Source organism: Myotis brandtii, unplaced genomic scaffold, assembly GCF_000412655.1.
Source record: "Myotis brandtii unplaced genomic scaffold, ASM41265v1 scaffold132, whole genome shotgun sequence".
NCBI lineage: Eukaryota > Metazoa > Chordata > Mammalia > Chiroptera > Vespertilionidae > Myotis > Myotis brandtii.
In genome coordinates, this window is record NW_005354673.1 from 4410405 (window position 1) to 4435371 (window position 24967).

Sequence of the window (24967 nt, forward strand, 5' to 3'; positions counted from 1 at the left end):
TAGCCTTGAGAGGAGCTCAGAGCCGGCCAGGGTGGGCGGGAGGGGAAGCCTCCTGCTCGCTTCAGCTCCGTGGCCATGCCGACTGAAAGCAAGTATCTGGGGTTTATTTATCTTCTATAATTGAAACTTTGTTGCTTTGAGTGGAGCTCAGAGCCCGCCATGACAGGCGGGAAGTTGGCTTCCTCCATCATTGGGGTAACCAGGCCTCCTGCTCGCTCCAGCTCCATGGCTGCCGGCCGCCATCTTGGTTGGGTTAATTTGCATATAGTCGCTCTGATTGGCTGGTGGGCATGGCTTAAGGTGTAGCGAAGGTACAGGCAATTTGCATGTTTGTCTTTTATTAGTGTAGATGTGCTTCATCCAGAATAGGCAGATCATAGAGATAGAAAGTAAATTGGTGGTTGCCAGGGGTTGAGGAGCTGGGGAAAGTAGAACGTGACTGCTAATGGGTGTGAGGCTTCTTTTTGAGGTAATGAAAATGTTCTAAAATTAGCTAGTGATGAAAGTTGTATAGTTCTGTGAATATACTAAAAAACACTGAATTGTACACATTGAAAAAGTGAGTTCTATCGTATGTGAATTATATCTCATTAAAACTGTTACTTTGCCCTAGCCAGTTTGGCTCAGTGGATATAGTGTTGGCCTGCAGACTGAAGGGTCCCAGGTTTGATTCCCGTCAAGGGCACGTACCTAGGTTGCAGGCTTGATCCCCGGCATGATCGGAGCTTCTTTGGGCAGCAGCCAATCGATGTGTCTCTCTCAAATCAGATTTTCTCTCTCTGTCTCTCCCCTTCCCTTCCACTCTCTTTAAAAATCAATGGACAAATATCCTCGGGTAAGGATTAACAAAAAACAAACAAAAAATCGCTGTTATTTTAAAAACTGCAGTTTTAGGAAAAAACAGTGTATGTGGCATATAGTTGGTAATCGTAAATTTCTTTTTTCCTCTTTAATACTTTGGAAATCTTAAACCATGGACTTTCTCTTAATAATTGATTGCCCTTTAGAGAAAATCTATTATCAGTGGTTTTAGTCAAGTTTGGTAGATTTTTTACCATGAGTTTTGATAATGGGACCAGGCTACTTTGGAGAGTTGATTGCCTTTTGGTAAGATTTATTGCTAAATCAAAGGACAGAAAATAATACTCTGGGAGGTATTTTTTTTTTTAATATATATTTTATTGATTTTTTTACAGAGAGGAAGGGAGAGGGATAGAGAGTTAGAAACATTGATGAGAGAGAAACATCGATCAGCTGCCTCTTGCACACTCCCCACTGGAGATGTGCCCGCAACCAAGGTACATGCCCTTGACCGGAATCGAACCCGGGACCCTTGAGTCCGCAGGCCGACGCTCTATCCACTGAGCCAAACCAGTCAGGGCAGTGGGAGGTATTTTAGGTACATTATATTTATGTTATTGTGGGTTTTATATAATTTTGCGTATTTTTGAAGTGATACACTATTAAAAAGCCACATTATGTGTCTTCTTGATTCTGGTACATAAGCTTTTTTGTGTGAATGTTTAAAGACTTAGTGAAGTTAGAAGGTATCAGTGTTTGGGGATAGACAACTGATTTCTTTGAAAACTTTGTATCTTATAGACAAGGTTTTTCTTTATTCTTTATTGTAGGCTTTAGTGTTCTGTGAAAGACCCAGTGAATTTCTGCCACATATAATTTTATAAATATCTGTGTGGAGGATATTGAATGCCTTTAAAATTGATTTAGAGAATTGCTTTTCTCTGATTTAGGAGTGTAAGGAGGGCTTTGCAGATGTGGGATAAGATACAGATGATATTTTCTTTAATACTTACAAGTAAACCACTTGTCCAAAAGTAATATAAACACTTTCTTGTTTAATTCTGCATTGTAGATCTATTTATATCATTAAGTGATATGCTGTCCAAATTTAGAGGGTTTCTTTAAAACTACTTTCTCATTCTGTGTGGCAGGTTTAAAAAATAAAACAAAGCATAAGGACATTGCCATGTGTCCAACCTAGTTGGTTGCCTTTGCCTCTCAGATTAGTGTCCCTATTCCAGTCTGCTGAAGAGAGGAGGAGCCTGCTTTCTCCTGGAAGGTAGGCAGTGACATTGCCTGTGAACCCAAACATTGCCTCTGATGCCTTGCTTCTGTGAACTCCCCAGGAGCTGATAGACTATCTGCGAACACATTCTCATAGTGCAGTGTATGCCACGTCACTGTCACCGCCCGTTGTGCAGCAGATCATCACCTCGATGAAGTGCATCATGGGGAAGGATGGTACCACCCTTGGTAAGTTGTTCTTTCCTTGGAAAATGTCCTGGCCTCTGTAAATATTTAGCAACCAAACAAAGGTTTGTTCTAGAGCTTTTTGCCTAAAATGAGGAGCCAGGTACCCTAATCAGCAAGCTGGCAGGTGTGTGAGGCCTTGGTTTCTATGGACACTCTTCAGTGTTTGATACACATGCCATGAGAACTAGTCTGGCTTGCTTCCTGTTGAATTTTATTCTCTACCGGTGGTGAGACTTTAATCTAACAATCCTCCCTACCCTTATTAATCACAGGAAATAAGTCTTTAGGATCTTTCTTGAATTGCACAATTTTATGTGAAAATAGAATTCACTTTATAGTGATATTTCATTCCCATGGTATTTAAAAGCTGCTGTTTTCATGAATTAGTGTCCTTGACTTGGTGCCTTGAAAAGAGTTTGTAATTTAACATACAGTAGCTAATATAGGTCATCCTGAATTTGTTTATTCTGTCTTTGGTGGAATTTGTAGAGTAGGTGCCCTAACTTAAAATACTAAAATGAACAATCAAGTGTGCGTTTGCTTTCAGTAGTTCACTTTTATTCTGCATCCCTAGGAGGCAGTGTTAACTGCAGAAAAGTTACAGTGAAAGGGGAGCAGGTGGATTTTTGTTTTGTTTTTTCACTTTTAAAAGTATTTTAATTGAAGAGCCATACATTAATTGTGCATGTTGGTTTTTAATGCTTCTAAAATCATTTTTACTGTCATAAAAGATCTCACATTCTCAGCCTTGAGCTCTAGACTTTTTAGTTAAATAACACTGTAGTAAGATTAATTTGGTTTGCATTGAAAAACAAGAAAGAAGTGATATGTCTGATTTTGATTGATTTAAACCTGTCTTCTTAAGTCAGAATTTTACCTTAATATTACTATTACTTCTGATCTGTGATACATGCTTGTTATCTCTAGTGAGAGATTTTTGGAAATAGATTTTTGAAGTGTTGATCATTTTTAATTTCATGAATTGATTCCTGGAGAAAAAACATTTCATTAATATTGTGAACACAGCATGGAGCCTTGAGCTTAGCTCCCTCTTAACAGTCATAATGTTATCTTCTCTCCTCCCCACATGGTGTTATTGAAATAGTGTGCTTTGATCTGAGATACAGTGATATATCTATTTATCTATATAGCTAGCACTTATCAAGCTACTTCACATAGGTGCATCAACCTTATTGATTCAGCAGACAGCTTTAGACAACTAAAAAAATGGACGGCTAACAGCTATCAAAGTTAACTTTGGATAATTTATTTGCCCTACCCCAGAGCGTGAATCTGTGTGATGCTGACCTCTGGATAAGGATAAGTGACTTATCTGTACTAAATAATGAAATCTAGGTTGTGAGAAAATGAAATATGGTAATTAGATATAGGCTTTGGGTTAGCATTCGTTTTCCAGTTTATTGCCTCTCTAACCACACCCCCTAAGCTTAGTGGCATGAAACAACAGCCATCTTATTATGCTCACAGATTCTGCGGGTCAGGAATTCGGTCAGAACACAGCAGGGATGGCTTGTCTTTGCTCCACAATATCTGGGGCTTAAGCTTGGAAGACTCAAGCCACTGGGTTAGACTCAGATGGCTGGGGGCTGGGATCATCTGAAGGGTTCCACACTCACATGTCGCCTGGGCTGGAGTGACTAGAAGGCTGGGCCCAGCTGAGGCTCTTGACCAGAGCACCTTCACATGTCCTCATCATGTGGCATGGGTTCTTCATAGCATGATGACTAGGGTATCCAGAGAGGATGCTTCAGCAAGCAAGTGTTCCAAGGAACCTGCTGCAACCCCGTGACCTTTTCTGATCTGTTGTTATGAGCAGGTGACTAAGGCCAGCCCAGATTGCAGGACATGGGAAATCACACTCCATCTCAAATGGGAGCTGGGTCAAAGAATTTACGACCATTTTAAAAAATTGCCACTACCAGCTTTTAAATAATATATTTTAAAAATTACTCCCTAAAGCTTTTCTTTATTGTTAACACTGTTACAGATGTCCTGTTACCCTCCTTTACCCTCCTTCACCCAGCCACCACCCTCTTCACTAAAATTTTAAATTAGTATGACTTCTGTTGCCTACATTGTTTCTCTGCCAAAATACAGGATAATAAAAATCTAACCAAAAGTAGACTTACATACCATTTTTCGTAAAGCCTTTTAACTGATCTTAATTAATTTGGCCTGATTTATTTTATTTTTGAGTGCATTAGGTAATGCTTATTTTTATGGCACCACTGAAAGCATCTTTTTATTGTCCTTGTAGAAAAAGAGCTGTGAACCATGCAAGAACCTCTTTACTATGTCTTAAGGTGGCCTTAAAAAGAGGCATCTCCAATTAATTACCTGAGTGTGACTTTACAATAGAATGGCCTGCTTTAAGAGAAAGTTCATCTCTGATGTTCAGGACATGGCATTTCATTGATCTCACAAACGTTGAGTATCTCACTAAATGTTAGATGGTGTGAATCAGAATCCACAGGAAATAGGCATACAAGCAGATCATTTAAGTGACGTATATACTTGGGGAGTATTGGGGATGCAGGGGATAGTGGGTTGTTGATTAGTCCCAGAGACTAGTGCTGCATAGAAAAATTGAAGTTTTATTAATCATAACATATGCTGTGTGTTAGCAAGTGGTAAGTACTTTGGGGAAAAGGTAAGCCAGGATGGTGGGCAATCAGGAGTTCTGGGGACCAGTTTGCAATTTTAATTAGGGTGGTCATTGAAAGGGTAGGATTTTAGCAAGGACTTGAAGGTGAAGCTTTAGCCCTGAAAATCCAGGGATAGAAGGCCCTCAGATGGAGGCTACTCTTTCCTGTACTTTGATGCTTTTACTCTGTGTTCAGGAATAGCAAGGAGGCCACTATGGCCAGAGCATAATAGTACAGGTGAGTGAGTGAGGTTAGGATAGAGGTTGTGCAGAGTGTAGAAGTTCCAGCAGGGGGCAGTCTTACCTTGTAAAAGTATTAGGTTGATACAAAAACAGACACAGTTTTTGGTAATGCAAGGATGAGTGTAATAAAATATTAGGATAATGCTGTTTTAGAAAGATGGAGACTTTACCAAAAATGAGCTTTCAGTTAATAGGCAGTATTATTGGGCAGAAACACGGTTGGAGTAGATAGGCTTAGGGATTTCACTGTATATGAGTTATACCAAAGCTGAATGTATGAAAGTTGACTAACACTGTACTAAATTTTTTCCAAGTATATGTCATCTCCCCTATCAGATTATAAATTCTTTGAGGGCAGGGACCCATGTCTTGCTCCTTCTTTGCACCTTTTCTTCTTCTTTTTTTTTTGGGGGGGGGGGGGGGGGGTATGTGGCTATCCTCAATAGAGGATATTCTTGCCATTGATTTTTTTTTGAGAGAGTGGAAGGGAGGTGGAGAGACAGAGAGAGAAACACTGATGTGAGACACACCAATTGGTTCTCTCCCACACTCTGACCTGAGCTAGAGATCCAGCCTCCAACTGAGGTTTATGCACTTGATTGGAATCAAACCCAGAACCCTTCAGTCCGCAGACCGACGCTCTATCCACTGAGCCAAACTGGCCAGGGCTCCTTTGCATCTTAAATAGTGCTTATTTCAAGACCTTAGAGTCAATAATTGACTTCATTGTTCTCAAAATTATTATCTCTCTTCCCCAAGTAGAATGAAAATTGGGAGTTTTGGCCACCTTTTGTTTCTTCTGTTTAGAGCTGTGTTTGGCACATAGTAGGCATGCAGTAAATACTTGGTGAATGATTAAATGAATAATCTTTTGGTGCCTTGAAGAGAGGCAATATGACTTAGTGACCTATGATTTAGTCCTTTATTATATTCTTAAACTCTGAGAAGTTAAGAACTCTGTACACCTAAAGAGGATAACATTAATCATTCACTCTTTCAGGATTATTTCTGAATTAAAGCCCCATGTATACTGACCAATGTGACTTAGGAAAAAATATACAATAGGTTTATGATTGATAATTTGTTTTTTTTAAATATAAATGCAATATTTGATTTGATGCTGTTACAGATTTTCTTTTAGTGAGAAAATCTTCATACTCCTATGATACAGTTGGTTTGGCCTTTACTATCTTAGCCAGGTCCTCTTGTAACCAGAAGCAACTATTTATAAGCTAGGTTTCAGAGCCAGGGAAGCATTTGCTCCATTTTAACTTGCAGATTTTGTATCTCATTAGTGATATAGATATAGAAACTAACCCTTGGAAGAACATTAAAAATCAAATTAGAGAAGCTAAACTTAGTTTTTTATAAAAAGGACTTACAGGTAACTATAAAGCAGGTTAGACTTTAATTAAAATATAAATACTTGCTTGTCATTAAATACTTCAGTTGATTTTAGGGTTGTCTATTAATATCTATTTTATTCCAAGCAAAGACATGACCTGTGTCAGATTGTAGAATTTATGGCACTATATGTCCTTCACATTCAGTGGCTACTATTCTCTCTCTGTGGGCTTCGTATGATTTTCATCTTTTTGCCCCCAACCAGAGTTAGTGGATCTGAAATAGTTGTTTCGTAATGATAATACTTAATGAGCTATGAAATATAAAACAAGTCTTTCATTTAAGATGAAGTCAAAACTAAAATATGACTTGAGATCTAGGGGATTAAAAAATGAGAAAATTGCCGAAACCGGTTTGGCTCAGTGGATAGAGCGTCGGCCTGCGGACTGAAGGGTCCCAGGTTCGATTCCGGTCAAGGGCATGTACCTGGGTTGCGGGCACATCTCCAGTAGGAGATGTGCAGGAGGCAGCTGGTCGATGTTTCTCTCTCATCGATGTTTCTAACTCTCTATCTCTCTCCCTTCCTCTCTGTAAAAAATCAATAAAATATATTAAAAAAAAAATGAGAAAATACTTAGCCTTGACACTTGAGAAACTTTCTTTTAACACAAATGTAGTGAAATAATATTGTTTTTAATTAGTTTCTAGTGTTTAGGGCCAGTTAGAGCTAAGCATTCAAGGTTTAGCTATGGTTATAAACCAGATGTAAATATCAAAAATCTTGACAGTGTAAAAGTAGCCACAAGAAGGCTGGAGATGTAGAAAGTAGGGAGAGGGAGCTGAGGGCGTACAAGTGTGTCAGTTTCTGTCATCATACTTGTTGGAAAGTCGGTAGATACTACCAAGTTTATAAGAAATAGTTAAGAAATAGTCTTTAAATTTATGAAGTTATGTAATCAGCCACAAGAAGACTTAAAAATAGTAATATTACAAGATTGGTTGTGATTAGTGGAGCCAACATGGAAAGTAATCAAAGTACAAACGCATACCATGTAGGTGGAACAAGAAGCAGAAGTGTAAGTGTATTGCTTAGCGTTGTGGTACTAGCTACCAGAAAAGCCAGAAACAGAACCTGGAGCCACTTCCTGGTCAGAGGGGGGAAGACTTCTATTTTTTAGTTAATACTCTACACTACTAGAATTTTATCATGTAGTTTTAAAACTGTTCTATTTTTAGATTCCAAAGTACATTTATAACATATGGAAATAAATCCTGCTTATAAGATTGAAAGTAAGGCCTAAACATAGACACAAATAGTATATAGTTGATTATTAATAAATGTTTTCATTTTTTTTGTGGGAAGACATGTTACTCTTTGGGGACTAGAGTGGAGCCTTCAGAAAAGCTGCAGCTTACAAGGGAAGTTGAGATCTGTTCCCTACCTACTTTGTAAATTCTCCTTTCCCCTTCTTCCCTACCTTTTCCACATTTACTCTCCAGTTCCTGTCCTTTTCCCAAAGAAGAGAGGGACATGTGACTAGGAACCAAAATAGGTTGACAATGGGTGGAGATTGTGCTGCTCATGTGCTTGTATCTTGAGTGGGTATATTGAGTTAGAACAGGCTGGTGGAGAGAAAAAAATGAAGCCTAGGAAATTCTGACAAATTCCTTTAGACATTTGAAGTTCTAGCTTTTACTTCTCGCATTACTAATCCAAGTCCAGTAATGGAAATGTAGCTGTAAGGTCTATTTATGAATCAAGGCAAATTGTCTGACCAAAGCAACTAAAATTGTGCTTGTCCATTTTTCAGAGCTTTGCTTTGATGTGTTTTATTTCTGGCTAAAGATATAGTTAATAAAATGTGTCCAGCTTAGTGTCTGACATTTAGTATAAGCCTTTCAGTAATTTTGCTGAATGAATGAGTGCACACATGATCCAGAGATAACTAACTAGAAAATGAGTGGGTTCTTGTATAGTGGAATGTTAAGCCAGAATGGCGAAATTATGGAATAAAGCTAGATAGGAACCTTTTACTAGATAAATGATGACAAAAAACTTTCTAGAAAATTACTTTTAGTACTTCATTTGGAAGGAATTGGGCCCATTCAGCGATGTTGGTATAGGAGAAAAAAAGAAGACTTTGGGCAGATTGAGGTGTAATTAAAATTAGGTTTGGCTCGCCCTGACCGGTTTGGTTCAGTGGATAGAGCAACGGCCTGCGGACTGAAGGGTCCCAGGTTCGATTCTGGTGAAGGGCACATCCCCAGTAGGGAGTGTGCAGGAAGCAGCTGAATCGATGTTTCTCTCTCATCAATGTTTCTAACTCTCTATCACTCTCCTTCTCCCTTCCTCTCTGTAAAAAAATCAATAAAATATATTTTTTTAAAAATTAGGTTTGGCTCATTTGCCTTAATTCCTATAATAGACTTATTAACGAGGTATTGAATGATCACCTTGAGAAGCCCAGGAACTGTCAAAAACAAATTTAAGAGAACTGAAAAACTTAAAGGAAAACCAAACAACCACAAAACAACCTTCCAGGATTCCCATGCTAGAGGGGCAGAACTGTTCAAGAAAACAGTGTTTTGGGGGTGGGGGTTATAAAGAGAATTTCCTGCTTCTCTGCAGGAGGCTAACAGCTTCTAACATTTACTTGTTATGCTTGGCAGGTGGAATTTTCCTTTAGCTGGGTCTGGGTACTCCCCTCTCTAAACCCTGTGCTTTCTGAGTCCAGGAATGTTTGGGTTTCACTTTTTCTTTATTATATTTATCTGTTTACGTAATTTGTTCATGTTACTATTAGAAATTCATCTAAATAAAAGTCAAGTTTTCTAGTAAACACAGTTTTATGTTAGCCATGGTATGTTTAGAGGTGTATCTGAGGGTCAGACTAGATCCCTCCTGTCTTATAATTTACTACCTAGAACACCGTTAAAAAATATTCAATTTCACATTAATCAAACATTAATTAAACCTACTCTGTGTCCTGTGGTGGGTATGTTCTTTAGGAGTTGAACAGTGCATACTTCTTGCCTAGTCTAGTGGTAGGGGTTGGATTCCAGGGAAGCATTGATCTCAGAGCCATAGATAAATTCTTCCTTCGTTCAGCTTCCTCTTTTCTCAGTTTCCTTTCTCGCTCACCCACCCACTCCCCAAAAGCTTAAACTTCCTTAAAGTCAGCTAATTTTTTGAAGCAAACTCAGATCTTCTGTTTCTTATCAACCTTTCTATGTGGATTTTTTTTCTTAGACAATCTCACTGTACTAAATTACTAGCAATCAAAGAAATAAAGATTTTTCTTTTGTAAAGTAGTCTCATTATCATCTAGGTCAGTGGTCGGCAAACTGTGGCTCGGCAAACTGCGGCTCGCGAGCCACACGCGGCTCTTTGGCCCCTTGAGTGTGGCTCTTCCACAAAATACCAACTTCTGCGCATGGGCCACGAAGTTTCAGTTGCACTGTAAGTGCGCACCCGCACGTGGTATTTTGTGGAAGAGCCACACTCAAGGGGCCAAAGAGCCGCATGTGGCTCATGAGCCGTGGTTTGCTGACCACTGGGCTAGGTTATAGGACTTTTTAACCATTGGCTTAAGCTTTCTGACATCAGCAAGTAATATGAACACTACAGGTGAAGAAACTTGAGCTTACAAATGCACCAAGTTTTCTTAATATCTTGTCTCTGAGTAGAATGTACTTTCCTGAACTCCATCCACTTCTACTTCTAAAGTTGCATTAATGATATTTAACATTTTCTTAAAACAGGCTATTTTACAACCTATTTCTGATTTTGTGATTTCTGGTCTGCTTCTTTTCCAAAAGGCAGCAAAGTTGAGTTGTGAGTGATCAGCCCCACAAATGAAAGCCCTTTGGGGCATCTGCCTACCTGTTTCCTCTCTGTGGATTAGTAATCCCTTTCACCTCCCTCCCTGCTCCAGAAATCTATTCTGAGTACTCATGAGCTTTTATATCATGGTCTGTCTATTTCTTCTTCCACTCCCATCTCTTTCTTCCAAATCCAAATGCTAATAAAAGTTTCCTGCCACAAGAGTGGTCTCTCCTTTTTTGTCTTGTTTCAGAGTTTGTTTGAAGCTGGCTATTAAGATGCCCACAGGCAGCAGGCTGAAAGCTAACCTTTGAACAAATGTAGACTTGTTCATTTAGTAAAATATCGTTCTTAATTCAAAACATAAATAAGGAGTTTGAGTTCATTCCTCTGGAACAGGAAAGGAGCCCTGAACTAGAAGTTCCTCCCTTAGTAGATGGCGTAAGATGATATAAAGGAACTAAACTCGTAATTGAAGTACGGTACTGTGAGTCAGGCTGTTTTTTTGTAAGATTGAAGTGAGGGAATTACTAGTTTTTTCATAATAAAATATCTTTAAAATTTCCCCCCACAGCCCTAGCTGGTTTGGCTCAGTGGATAGAGCATCAGCCTGCGGACTGAAGGGTCCCGGGTTCGATTCCAGTCAAGGGCACATGCCTGGATTGCGGGCTGGATCCCCAGTAGGGGGCGTGCTGGAGGCAGCTGATCAATGATTCTCTCTTATCATTGATGTTTCTGTCTCTCCCTCTCCTTCCTCTCTGAAATTAATAAAAATATATTTTTTTAAAAAACTTTTTTTGCCACATTTTATATATTCAGATACTGTTTAGTTGAGACATGTGATCATTACTTCAGCCTGTTCTTCTCATCACTTCTAATTTGTTAACTTTATAGCCCAGACTCTGTTTTGTTTGTTGAAGAATAACTTTCTAAACCTTAACGTGGTTGGAGTTGCATTCCTTCCTTTCCCCCTCCCCCAAGTTATTTCTGAGGACTTTATCTGGGAGACTTGAGCCTAGCTTTTCATCAACTTTATTGCTGTTTATTGCTATAAGAATACTTAATACATATAAACAAGTGACAAGTTAGATGGCCTCTGTTCTCCATTAAGAACTGTTATGCTGATGGCTTGCCAGATTTGAGAGCTTTCTGAAGAGGAGTTGGTTTATTTTTTAATGGTCACCTCCGGTTTTTCTAATTATCTAAATATTTGTATCTTCCTGCCATGTACTTAGCAATGAAGTGAGGTTCAGAAGGATCATGCATTAAGGTGTTCTCTTTCAAGCCCGTTCTCAAACTTTGTCCATAGATCATTTGCATCAGAGGTACTTTTAGTATGGTGGTTCCTACCATTGCTCATACACAGAAAAGCTTAAAATTTAGTAATAATGCTGATATCAGGGTGATATCAGGCCTCTTGCAGACCCAGTGAGGGTGAGACCCTGGCAGGGTGTTATTTAAAAGCACCCCACATAATTTTACTACTGGAGAGCTTGTCCACTCTACCAGTCCACTAGGACTTGGTGGTCAGGGCCCTGGTATATACATTTTAAAGAAAACCTCAGTTAATAATCAAACTAACTTTTAAGAGATTTAAGAATTGCCCTGTAGCCCGGCTGGCATAGCTCAGTGGTTGAGCGTCAACCTATGAACCAGGAGGTCACGGTTCAATTCCCAGTCGGGGCACATGCCTGGGTTGCGGGCTTGATCCCAGTATGTGGTGTGCAGGAGGCAGCCGATCAATTATTCTCTCTCATCATTGATGTTTCTATCTCTATCCCTCTCCCTTCCTCTCTGAAATCAATAAAAAATATATATTATTTAAAAAAAGAGAGATAAGGACACATATGTAATACCTTAATCAATAGAGGGGGGAAAAAAGAATTGCCCTGTTTTTTGAGCTTGCTTACATCAAAGAGAACTAAAAGGAATTCTACTGATTGATGGTAATTGGGGAAAGGAAAGGAAATCTGAAGGCAAGATGTATGATCTCTTTTTTAAAAAATAAATAAGGGAAATGTTGACTTCTGGAGCAGGACTTTGGTGGTAAAGCTAAGTTGCTAATTTTCATTGTTTTTGGAAATCTGAATGCCTCGATGCTTCCTTCTGATGATTCTTGCTGAATGAATCGGTGGCATACATGAAATTTAAAACCAATTAGGAAAGGGAGAAAAGAAAGCTAAGGATTCAGAGGTCTATGATCAGACTTCTTAAGGCTGGTTGGAATTACCTTTTGTTTTACTTTTTTTATAGAATATTAATTATCCAGAATCTCAAATGTTCTAGTACATAACCTACAAATGGCCTTGCCCACTATAAACTTTAAAAAATTTTGTGAAACTCTTTATTGCCTTGCCTTCTACCTCTAAAACTATTGGTTGAATTCCAAGCCTAGCCTTATTGCCTTATTTGCTAATAGTGCTCCTCATCTGAAGGTGGATGCTTGACCACAGTACATGTATTTCCTCATCCTTTTAGTTCTGTCTAAAAGTGTCCTGTGATATTTTCCAGCCCTGAAGGGGGATGGTAGGATCATCTTTGGACAAATTAAGACTTTCTGTCCTGCCTGTGAGCTGGTAGCGTTTAAAACTCAGTGCCTTAATTTTTCAAAGGTACTTGGCCTCCTTTCTTCCTTTTGTTTAAGAACCTCTGTTTTGGGCTGTGCATTGGCAACCATTCTTTTAAACTCTTGATTATATTGAATCAACAACTTTAAGCCTTGGCCCCTGCTGCTTGTCGCACATCCTGCGGCTGTCCTCAGGAAATCCTACTTTTTGGCATTGAAACTAATGAAAGGATTAAGCTACTACTAGGGAGGAGGTGATAGACTGTGCTTGTGAGAGAAATTTACTGTGCAGGGCTTGGTGCTAACAAAGGCTGCTCTAGTTGCAGATGAGAGAAATAGCAATAGTAATATGGGAAAGTAGATTAAAATACTTGGACACGTTCTTGTTCAGAGGTAAAAAAAGAAAACAAAACCTAAGGGTTGCTTTAAAACAGTATCGCTAGGGTAGGAAGAGGAGTCTGCTTTGCTGTTCATCAGCTTGACAATTGTCCAAGCTGAGCACTTTCATAGTTGTCCCCAGTCCAGCAATATAAGGGCTGTCTCTAAGAGATGCTAAACCTAGTTCCCATTCATTTTGCCTCAGTGTTATAAAGGTACTGAACTCTTGCTGCCCGAAGTTGCTTATAAATAACGCTTTTATGAGACTGTTCACTGAATCATGAACATTTCCAGTGCCATTTAGTTGGTACCTAAGGGGAAGGAAAGGTTACCCTGGGGTGAGCTCCTTGTTTTCCCAGTTTTGCGTATTGCGCTGGGCTTTCCACCTTGGTGACCTGTACCTGGCTCATCGTCCTTGCTCTCTGCTCATGTCTATCTAAGTGCCTATCACAAAAATATGGGATTTTTAATACCACATTTAAATTACTCATTTATTCATTCATACTTATTTTGTTCATAAAAGCAGTACATATACCTTTTCAAAAACCCAAATATTGCAGATACATGTCACAGAAAGAAACAGTTCTCTGTGATCTCACTAACCAACCAGTGTCTGTTGTTTGTCATATAGTCTACAGATTTCTTCGAGTGCATGCACTTATATACAAATGATTTTTATTACTGCTGTTACTTTTTAGCAATAGCTTTAAATGCCACTTGATTAGGAGAGTTTAATAGTCGGTTACTATGGGAGGGAGGGATGAGAATATTTATTGCCTTTTCAGCAGTTATTTGGGATATTTTCATAATAGGGTTGTTAGAATTTTCTCCATAATTTTGGCAAGAATAAAAATAGATGAGTTCTATTTGAACACCTCCCTCCCCCAGTGTTTAATAGTACTTAAGAATAACAAGAGAAGGAAATCACATTGTGAGAAAACCCTCAGTTTGTAAATTCTCCATAAGTGGGGTGCTAGCAATGTTGTAATGTACCCCGCGAATCACAGAAGGACGCCTCAAGAAGTCGAATTAAAGAGTCACATTTATTGCAATCCGGGACTATGAGGGGACATTCCCAAATCTTATAGTAATAAGATGGTGGCAAAACCATACTTATATAGGCAAAAATCACAAAGGTATTGATTACATCCCAGGATTTGGAATGAGGACCCTGGTTTGCACAAAGCAGTTACAGAAGCGAGATTGAGCTGATTAGTTATCTACAAAGTTATTTATAGTTTTGGGTCTTTGGACCTCTGAGTTGACACATTATCTAGAGCCCTCGGGTCTTGGGACCACTGAGTTGACAGGGAAACATTATCTGGAACCCTCAGGTCTTAGGATAATTGTGCTGTCCTGGTTCCCAGGTACAGAGGAATTTGCTTTCTAAAACCAGTAAGATCACAATCAATGGGATAGTCACGTTACAATCAATAAGGCATTCAATCGAATGGGATGACTTATACAATTTAGAAAATCAAAGTAACCTTTCTATTGTTAAGCCAAACAACAGGGTTAGAGTTAAACTACAGTTTCTACCTGATGGTTGCTACCATACTTCAGCAATACCTAAATACGTGATAAATATCTAAGTTGACTCTTGTCATTATGATAAGTGAAGTGTTCCGTATTGTTCCTGCATTTTATGTGCATACCTCCATCTGCTAGCACTCCATAGAAGACTGATGTGTTTCCACATTAATTCTCTCTGAAATATTTTTCTTTAAAAAAACAACAACAAAATAAGGCATTTTGTTATTGTTGCTTTTTATTCCCTCCCCCCTTGTTTTAAGAGCAAATGAGTGCTGAATCTTATCAATTGCTCCCCTAAGTCTTTGACCAATGAGAATTGCCCTCACAGAACACAGACACTCTTGGGCAGGAGGCTCTCTATCCCTCCTTAAGCATTGATAGTGTACTCCATGCTATCTTCTCTTTCTGCTGTGTATTTTATGTTCTGACAAACAGTTTTGTCATATGTGCAAATAATAAAGTTATGCCTGGAGTTCAGGTGCACATTTTATGACTTCTGAAAGTTTTTTCAAGGAAGGACATAACTAGTAATGATTAAGAAACAGGATGATATAGTAAAGACCTTTGATGTTGTATAAAGCATCATAGATGTCACTGCAGCCTGGGTGTATTAAACAGTAATTCTAAGAATAGTAGTGAGAAGAAGTACTGGCATTGCCATAAGTGTTTCTGTGACCTCAGTGTTCTGATTCTGCCTGCCTGAATGCACTGGCCCAAATAAATTCACAAGCAGGAGTCTGCAGTATAGAAAGGTAAATAGTTTAATATTGAATTGGCCAATCCGTTGATGGGGAGCTAATGCTTAAGACCTGACTCCTTGATGGCGTGTAGGTTACAGATTACTATATAAGGCAAAATTATAAGACAACTGGGCTTTGGGGGTTCGGATTGTGCTGTTCGCTGATTGGTTAGATGTGAAGGAGGGTAGTGAATCATTTCTTCAGGTCTTGAGGTCTTTTACCCAAGTGCCTCTGTCAGGTTTCGTGTAGCCAGGGGGTTATTCCACCTGGGGCTTTAGGAGCAGAAACATCATTTAGATGAAGATGTTATCTTTAGCCTGCCATTGGTGCAGTCTGTGTAACCATTAGTCACATTCAGGCTACAGTCTTCTGCTGCCCTGGGTGTTACTGATTATCAGAGGAAAGGCTAGGTCTCCAAGGGGCAAAGATATAGAAAGAAGGATATGATTTCTAGAGCTAGAATTTAAAACTAAATCTCATCAAATCATAAGGACCTTCGGTTTCAGAAACATGCCCATGGCTACATGGGATTCTGTATGTTTAAAATTATTGCAAACATGCGTGCTTAATTCTGTTACATTTTCGTTTATTCTTGGATTTTGCATGCTAACACATATTTTGGGGGCTATGAACAGATTGTGCAGCACATTTGTAATCATAATCCACCTCAGCAGCTAAATATGTACATCAGTTGTTTCCCCCTCAGTAGAACTGGCATATATGGACTTATGTGAAAATTAAATGTTAGCACTCAAATAAGTCTTTGTTTAAAATAACAAAATATACTTAAAATTTAAATGGACACTTTTCTTAATTATCTGGGTATCATCGCTGCTGTACTTCCCTTCCCCCATCTTCACAGTTAATTGAGAATATGTTGTTAAATTTATTTTATTAGCAGATAAGAGCTGTGTCTATTACATTTTTATATTTTTTGGTTTTTTAAGGTTTATGTCTTTATTTGATATCTGATCTTTAAAACACCTAGCATCTCCTGTGTTTTGTTTGGCCTATTTATTAGTTTCAGTTATGTTGGGGCAGAAAAAAAGTTTTTCTTTTATCCTTCTAAGTTAATTTGCTGGTCTAAGAATTAAATAGAGAAATGAAAAGGAGAAAATCAAATTTCATTACGTACATACATTTGGGGAATCCATGCAAACATGACAGATTCCAAAGGCAGTCAGGTAAAATGAAACTGAGCTAAGGAAAGAGGGTTAGTGGTTTGGGACTTCAAAGGGAAGGAAGGCAATTCACAGGAAGATGAAAAGAGCAAATGTTTGGTAAACAATGTTTGCTGGGCCATCCGGGACACAATGAGACACTGAGAGGAATTTTAACAAACAGACTTTGCTAGGTTCCTCCCTGTCTACCACACCTAGTTTATATTATACTACTAGAGGCCTGGTGCACGAAATTTGTGCACGGGCACAGTCCCTAAGTCTGGATGGCGAACAGAGTGCGAGTGTCTGGTGTGGAAAGGCAGATCCCAGCTGACCTCTGGGCCCTGGGCTCCCACATGTCCCCCTCCACCTGAGTCATTGGGTCCCCGCCACCGGTCACTGTCTACTGGGCAATTGGCAGGGCGATCAGGCTCCCACCTGGCTCCCTCAGTGCCTGGGAGCCGGGTAGCAGCCCCACCCCCAACCGCTGCTGCCACTGGTTGCCGTCTGCAGGGTGACCGGCCGGGCGATCGGGCCCCACTCGCACCCACCTTGGTCTGGTGCCACTTGCTCACCTGCTTCACCATCCCGCCGCGGTCCCGCTCTCATTGGGGCCAGCAGCGCCTCCACTGGTGCCAGCACCACGTCTCCCACCATGTTCCGCACCGCCCCCTGGTAGTCAGTGCACATCATAGCGAGCAGTCGAACTCCCAGTTGAGGGGACAATTTGCATATTAGGCTTTTATTATGTAGGGTACAGTTGACCCACGAACAGTGCAGGGATTAGAGACTACACCCCATGCAGTCAAAGATTCACATATAAAATTTGACTCCCCAAAAACTTTACTAATAGCATACCGATAATATAAATAGTCATGAACATATATTTTGTATGTCATGTATTATATACTCTATTATTACAATAAAGTATGCTAGAGAAAAGAAAATGTTATTAAGAAAATCATGAGGAAAAGAAAATTCATTTACAGTATTGTGCAAGTTTATTGAAAAAGATCCTCGTATAAGTGGACCCACACAGTTCAAACCCAGGTTGTTCGTGGGTCAACCATAGTTCTCTATGATGATGGCTCCCTTTCTGGAGCAAGCCCTCTATCTAAATTCTTTTCACCCTAGGGGGAAGAGCAGAAGTTCTTCGTAAATCTTTTGTTTCCTAAAAAAGTCCTCATGCCAATGAGACACAGCTTGAGGTGGCAAATTTTGCCCCATCACAGCCACAATAAGAATTTCATTCATTCAGCAGTCTTTTTTTTTTTTTTTTTTTTTTTTTTTACTATTTACTGTGCTCCACCCATGAAAAATGACATAGAATCTTCAATAGCTTCTTAAGGCAAAGCATTCTGTTTTTTGAATTCTCAAAATAACATTTCCTTAGTATTTCTAAATACCTCTTAACCCTTTCTGTGTTTTATTAATTTTATTCTCTGCTTTCTTGGTGTCTGATTAGGTCTTAAAGTTAGAAAAGTCAGTTGACATGCTTTTTCTCTTTTTACTGAAGATCTTTAACATCTCCTTAGAAAACAAAGTATATATATATTCATTTATTCCTGGGTTTTTCCAATTTGGAGACAGAAGGATAATACCTTAAAGCAGTGGTTCTCAACCTTCTGGCCCTTTAAATACAGTTCCTCATGTTGTGACCCAACCATAAAATTATTTTCGTTGCTACTTCATAACTGTATTTTCATTGCTACTGTTATGAATCGTCATGTAAATATCTGATATGCAGGATGGTCTTAGGCGACCCCTGTGAAAGGGTCGTTCGACCCCCAAAGGGGTCGCGACCCACAGGTTGAGAACCGCTGCCTTTAAAGTATTATAAGTAAAATAATAAAAATAATATAAATTATCTTAGATATGTAAATGAAAAGGAGTTTTTTTAAACACCATGTATCAGGCATTTCATTAAGCACTTTATATGCATTATCTCATTTAATCCTTAAAATAACCTTATGAAGTAGATGTAATCATAATCATCATTACTATTTTGCAGATGAGGAAACTGGGGCTTAGGTTAACTGTCCTGGCCAAAGCCATTCTGCTAGTAGATGATGGAACCACAATACAAACCCAGATGGTCTAACTTAAGAAACATTTATACCACCAAAGAATCAAACTAAACAAGTTATTGGTGAAATTTAGGAAAATAGTGGATTATTTGTTCCTCTCTTTCTCAGACCTGCTTTTACTGCTTTGATATATTACATCCAAATAGCTGTTGGATGGTTTCACGTTTTACGCTTCTTCCAGATCATTAGGTGAGAGAATCAGTTTAGCCCAGGTAGAGACCAGGTTCTATCCCTGTTACAGTAAGGAATGGTTTCAAAGTGTACATACATTTTTTGGGGGACGCCCTATATATCAAGCATATTTATAAATTGTAAATCAGAAAGTTGGAGAATGTCAGCTGTGTCCTGAGTTGTTGACTAAGAGTGTGATTTCAGAGAGGAAGGGAGAGGGAGAATGAAATAGAAACATCAATGATGAGAGAGAATTATCGATCAGCTGCCTCCTGCGTGCCCCACACTGGGGATCGAGCCTGCAACCTGGGCCTGTGCACCAACCAGGAATTGAACCGTGACCTCTTTGTTCATAGGTCGATGCTCAACCACTTAGCCACGCCAGTTGGACTGAATGGCATAATTTTAAGGGAAAAATATATGCATGGAAAGAAACAAAATAGTGGACATTTATTGTATTTACTGAGCATGGTTCCAAGTGCTTTTCATTAAATTCTCAGAAAAAATGTTAGACATACTTCTCCTTACTTTACAAAGTGAAGCAGCTGAGAGATGAAATTGCTTACCCAAGGCCATGATTTGAACCTGGTGTCCAGTGTCAGATGCTTTTTGTATATGAGATATTTAATTATTAATTGCCTTAATGTAATGAACATAGGTAACTCCACTGTGGAATTTAAATTAGTTTGAACACATAAAAGGGTTTTCTCAGAATATTTCAACTTGAATGTCTGCTGTGTATTCTTGGGAGAGGAAAGGGGGGTGGGGGGAACAGTATTTGCCCTCAGCATTTAGAGTTGGTTTTGAGGGCACAAGATCACACATGAAAGGCGTAAGAACAGAAACAGGAACTTATAAACAAGAGCAAATTAATGAAGTACAAAGTAAAAGGCATGTCTTAAAATGTGCCAGGAACTTTTCATAACCAATGTTTTTTACTTCTAGCCATCATCTTTCACAGTGCTCTTGGTTCTTTTGGAGTATCTAAAGATTAGAAATACATACATACTAGTAGAAAATAACAAAAACAAAATGAAAATGAAAAGATAAATTGCTCATATTTACTGATTTGTGTGATTTTTATCTAAATTGCAGAAAAATTATCCATAGGAATTTTCATTAGTAGAGTTTTATCTTGACCACCCAAGTAATGGCAGAGAAAGACTTAAGAGTTTTAAGAGAGGTGTGGATTTTTTTCCTCAGAAGTTATCCCATAAGGCAGCGGTTCTCAACCTGTGGGTCGCGACCCCTTTGGTGGTCGAACGACCCTTTCACAGGGGTCGCCTAAGACCATCGGAAAACACATATATAATTACATATTGTTTTTGTGATTAATCACTATGCTTTAATTATGTTCAATTTGTAACAATGAAAATACATCCTGCATATCAGATATTTGCATTACAATTCATAACAGTAGCAAAATTACAATTATGAAGTAGCAACGAAAATAATTTTATGGTTGGGGGTCACCACAACATGAGGAACTGTATTAAAGGGTCGCGGCATTAGGAAGCTTGAGAACCATTGCCATAAGGCTTAGGTTTATGTAGAAAAAAAGTCACTGAGGTATAAATTATATTACATTCTTGCTGCCTCCTGCATAGGCTGGAAAGATTGGGGTACATTGGCTATTATTTGCTAATGGGTCCTCATTTTGGGGGAGGGGTGATGAAAATGTTCTAAAATTAATTATTGTGATGGTGGCACAACTCTGTAAATATACTAAGAAACTTTGAATTGTATACTTTAAATGGGGTAAGTTGTATATAGTATGTGAGTTATATCTCAATTTAAAAAACAACTTCTAATGAGTGGACGTTGTGGTAAAATATACATAACATAAAATTTATCATTTTAGCCAATTTTAGGTCTACAGTTCATTGGCATTAAGTACATTTTACAATGTTGTGCAACCATCACTACTATCCATTTCCAGAATCTTTTCATCATGCTAGTAATTAACTTTCAACATACAATCCAAATTCGGAAGCAGTAGCTTGACCTACTTAATTTTACGCCTTTAGACTCTACAAATACTTGCTTATAAAAATTGAGTTTTGTTTCTCTAAAGTTTTTTGCCTTTTCCATTTGTTTCCTCTCAAACCTGCTTTTTCTTTTGTGTTCTCCATCTCAGATAGTGACATTACTATTCATTAAGTGGTCAAAACAAGGAATCCCTATTATTGTATTTTCTGTCCTTCTTTATTCCCTGTGTATTTAATCACCAGAGCCTGTGGATTATTCCTCCTTAAACTTAGCATGATTCCTGTCTCCTTTCACCTGGATTTAATAGTCAGACATAGCAGAGGGATCAGTCAATGAAGATAAATAAACAGGGCTGAAAATTAGAAGACATCCATGAAAAGAGTTCCAGTAAAATTTTTTGACTCTTTGATGCTTTTTCTGACTCTAGTTGGTCTGTCCCTCCTAGATAGACAAGATTCATTTCAGTCTACTTTTGAAATAAACTAGTAGTCATCCCTCAGTTTCTGCAGGATATTGGCTCCAGGACCCCATGGATACCAAAATCTTTGATGCTCAAGTCCCTCCGTAGAACAGCCCTGGCCAGATGGCTCAGTTGGTTGGAGTGTCGTCCTATACATCAAAAGGTTGCAAATTCAATTCCCAGTCAGGGCACATTTTAGGTTGGGGGGTTCAATTCCCAGTTGGGTTGTTTCTCTCTTGTGTCTTTCTCTCATGATGTTTTTTCCTCCTCTCTCTCTCTTCCTTCTTCTCTATCTAAAATCAATTAAAACATATACTCTGGTGAGGATTTAAAAAATAAATAAATAAAATGGCATAGTACAATGCATACAATCAGCCCTCCACATCCGTGGTAATCCAAGGATGTGAAACCCAGGGTTACGAAGGGCCAAATGTATGTTTATTGAAAATAATCTACATGTAAGTGGACCTGCACAATTCAAACCCATGTTGTTCAAGGTTCATGCCTGGGTTGTGGGCTCTATCCCCAATGTGGGGCGTGCAGGAGGCAGCCAATCAATGATTCTCTCTCATCATTGTTGTTTCTCTCTCATCATTGATGTTTCTCTCTCTCTCTCCCTCTCCCTTCCCCTCTAAAATCTATAAATGTATTTTTTTAAATACTAGTCATGCTTTTGCTTCCAGCCTTGGTGCTTTATGGAAATAGCACTTGGCTCATTCAGGTCCTTTCTCAAGTGCCACTTGGATGAGGCAATTATCTTTTTGTTGTCTATCTCCCACACTGGAAAGTAAGCTCCATGCAGGCAGCAGTTTTTCTCTTTCATTAGATACAAAATAACCAAGGTCCAGAACAGTATCTGGCACATAGAGGGTGGGTCTCAGGATATATTTAGCTTGTACCTGCTTGTCTAGCACAGGATACATTCTCCCCTTCCTATGTAATCTTCCCAGTGAGATTTTTGCCTTGGTGTAATGGTCTTTATACCACTTTTATATCTCCTACTAGAGGTCCGGTGCACAAATTGGTGCACGGGTGGGGTCTGCTGGCCCGCCCCTGATGGTGGGGGGCTAATGAGGAGGAGGCGGCTGGGGGAGGTTGGCTGACTGGCCATGCCCCCTGGCCAGCCCCACCCCCAATCAGCAGGGGCCATGGGCAGTTGGTGTATGTCCCACCCGGCCCCCCAAGATCAGGAACTGCGCAGGCGCTCCCAGAGCACCAGCACGTGCATTCTTTCGCGCACTCGCGCGCACTCCCTCAGTCTCCTCCTTGAGCTTCAGGGCCGCAGGAGGTGCGGTGCTTCCTGGGAGTTGTAGTGTGCGTCCTCCACAAAGGGCCCCCCTGTTTGAAAGAACTACGCCTCTTGGTGTGCCCCACGCAAGGGCACCAGGAACTTGCTCAGGAGTGGAGGACCCAGGGAGCCGGCTGAGGCAGGAGGAGGGAATGAGCTTGCGCGCAGGGCCAGCCTGTCCTGTTCATCCCAATCATTGTAAACAGGTGGAGGCAGGGTGGGCTGAGAATGGGGCGCCCGAGGCCAGGCAGGGGCGCAGTGCAGGAGGAGGCTTCCTTGGCTGCAGTGGCAGTGTGAGCGTGAGGAGGCGGTGGCTGCGGTGCAGGTGGGCAATTGCGTGTCAGCGGGCAAAGGTTAGTGAGGGGCAGCAATGGCGTGCAAGGGTTGCAGTGCACCCCCCTCGCGTGCCTGGGGAGTCCTCTCCGCACCCGCCTCACAGTAGCGTCTGTCAGGCAGCCTGCGGGGCTAGGATGGAGTTGGAGGTGAGGGGCGTGGCTGCCCCTAGTGCGGGTTCTTCCAGGCAGGCTTTTCCTTAGTTCTCGCCCTCTTTGCTGTGTGTTCCTCCCACTTCCTGGCTGGGCCTCCCTTGTAGCAGCCGTATTTGTAATTTGGTGCTCTCAAGGTCTGGAGGAGCACAGCCAGGAACCAAGCCCCTCCCCCCTGGGGCTCCAGGCCTCAGGGCAGCTCTTGGGCACCTCAGAACGGGAGGGGGGCCATCGGGGGTAGGGCCAGCCAGGGGAAGGGGCCGCAGGAGTTTGGGGGGGCCTGATGGGGCTGGTTGGCCGCCGCAGTGCGCGTCATAGCAACTGGTCGCTCTGGTCATTCTGGTCGTTCCACTGTTCGGTCGCTGGGCTTTTATGTATAGACTAGAGGCCCGGTGCACAAAAATTTGTGCACTCGGGGGCGGGGGGAGGGGGGTCCCCCAGCCCGGCCTGTGCTCTCTCGCAGTCTGGGACCCCTCAGCAGATAACGACCTGCTGGCTTAGGCCTGCTCCCGGGTGGCAGAGGGCAGGCCCAATCCCTAAGTGCAGCCCCTGGTCAGGCTCAGAGCAGGGCAGATTGGGGAGTTGGGGCGCCGCCCCGTCATGCACAGAGCAGGGCGGATCGGGAGGTTGCAATGCCACCCCCTGTCACGCACAGAGCAGGGCCGATCAGGGGGTTGGGGAAACACTGGGGTGCCTGGCCAGCCTGGATGAGGGGATGATGGCTGTTTGCAGCTGGTCACACCTCCTTCAGGGTGGGGGTCCCCACTGGGGTGCCTGGCCAGCCTGGATGAGGGGATGATGGCTGTTTGCAGCTGGTCACACACCCTTCAGGGTGGGGGTCCCCACTGGGGTGCCTGGCCAGCCTGGATGAGGGGATGATGGCTGTTTGCAGCTGGTCACACACCCTTCAGGGTGGGGGTCCCCACTGGGGTGCCTGGCCAGCCTGGATGAGGGGATGATGGCTGTTTGCAGCTGGTCACACACCCTTCAGGGTGGGGGTCCCCACTGGGGTGCCTGGCCAGCCTGGATGAGGGGATGATGGCTGTTTGCAGCTGGTCACACACCCTTCAGGGTGGGGGTCCCCACTGGGGTGCCTGGCCAGCCTGGATGAGGGGATGATGGCTGTTTGCAGCTGGTCACACACCCTTCAGGGTGGGGGTCCCCACTGGGGTGCCTGGCCAGCCTGGATGAGGGGATGATGGCTGTTTGCAGCTGGTCACACACCCTTCAGGGTGGGGGTCCCCACTGGGGTGCCTGGCCAGCCTGGATGAGGGGATGATGGCTGTTTGCAGCTGGTCACACACCCTTCAGGGTGGGGGTCCCCACTGGGGTGCTTGGCCAGTCTGGGTGAGGGGCTGAGGGCTGCTTTCAGGCTGGCGGTTGTTGACTGAAGCTCCCAACCGCTCCTTTTTTTCTTTTTTTTTTTTTTTTTGGCCAGCTTTAGCTCTGGGGCCTTGCTGCTGAAAACATAGATACAATGTTGCGGTCCGAGCCCGGCTGAATGGAAGCCCTTTTCTGGGGTTTTGTTTAGCTTCTTATTTGCAACATAGTATATAGTTGCTTAGAGTTGCAACTGAGAGGCTGGCAAGTGAGGCGGGGAACGTTGGAGTCTGCAGCAAGCAAGCCTCCCTGCTCGCTTCAGTGCCTGGCTGCTGGCTGCCATCTTGGCTGACAGTTAATTTGCATATACTCACTGATTAGCCAATGAAAAGGGTAGCGGTCGTACGCCAATTACCATGTTTCTCTTTTATTAGTGTAGAT

The 24967-nt window shown here is 41.2% G+C and overlaps 1 protein-coding gene across 1 annotated transcript in view; it reads left to right on the forward strand.

Moving 5' to 3' along the window:
* Positions 1-24967, forward strand: part of SPTLC2 (serine palmitoyltransferase, long chain base subunit 2) — a 91131-nt gene that overhangs the window by 48103 nt on the left and 18061 nt on the right. The window contains exon 10 of the mRNA XM_014534729.1: positions 2148-2274. Coding sequence (XP_014390215.1) covers positions 2148-2274 — 127 coding nt within the window. The remainder of the gene's footprint in view (positions 1-2147; positions 2275-24967) is intronic.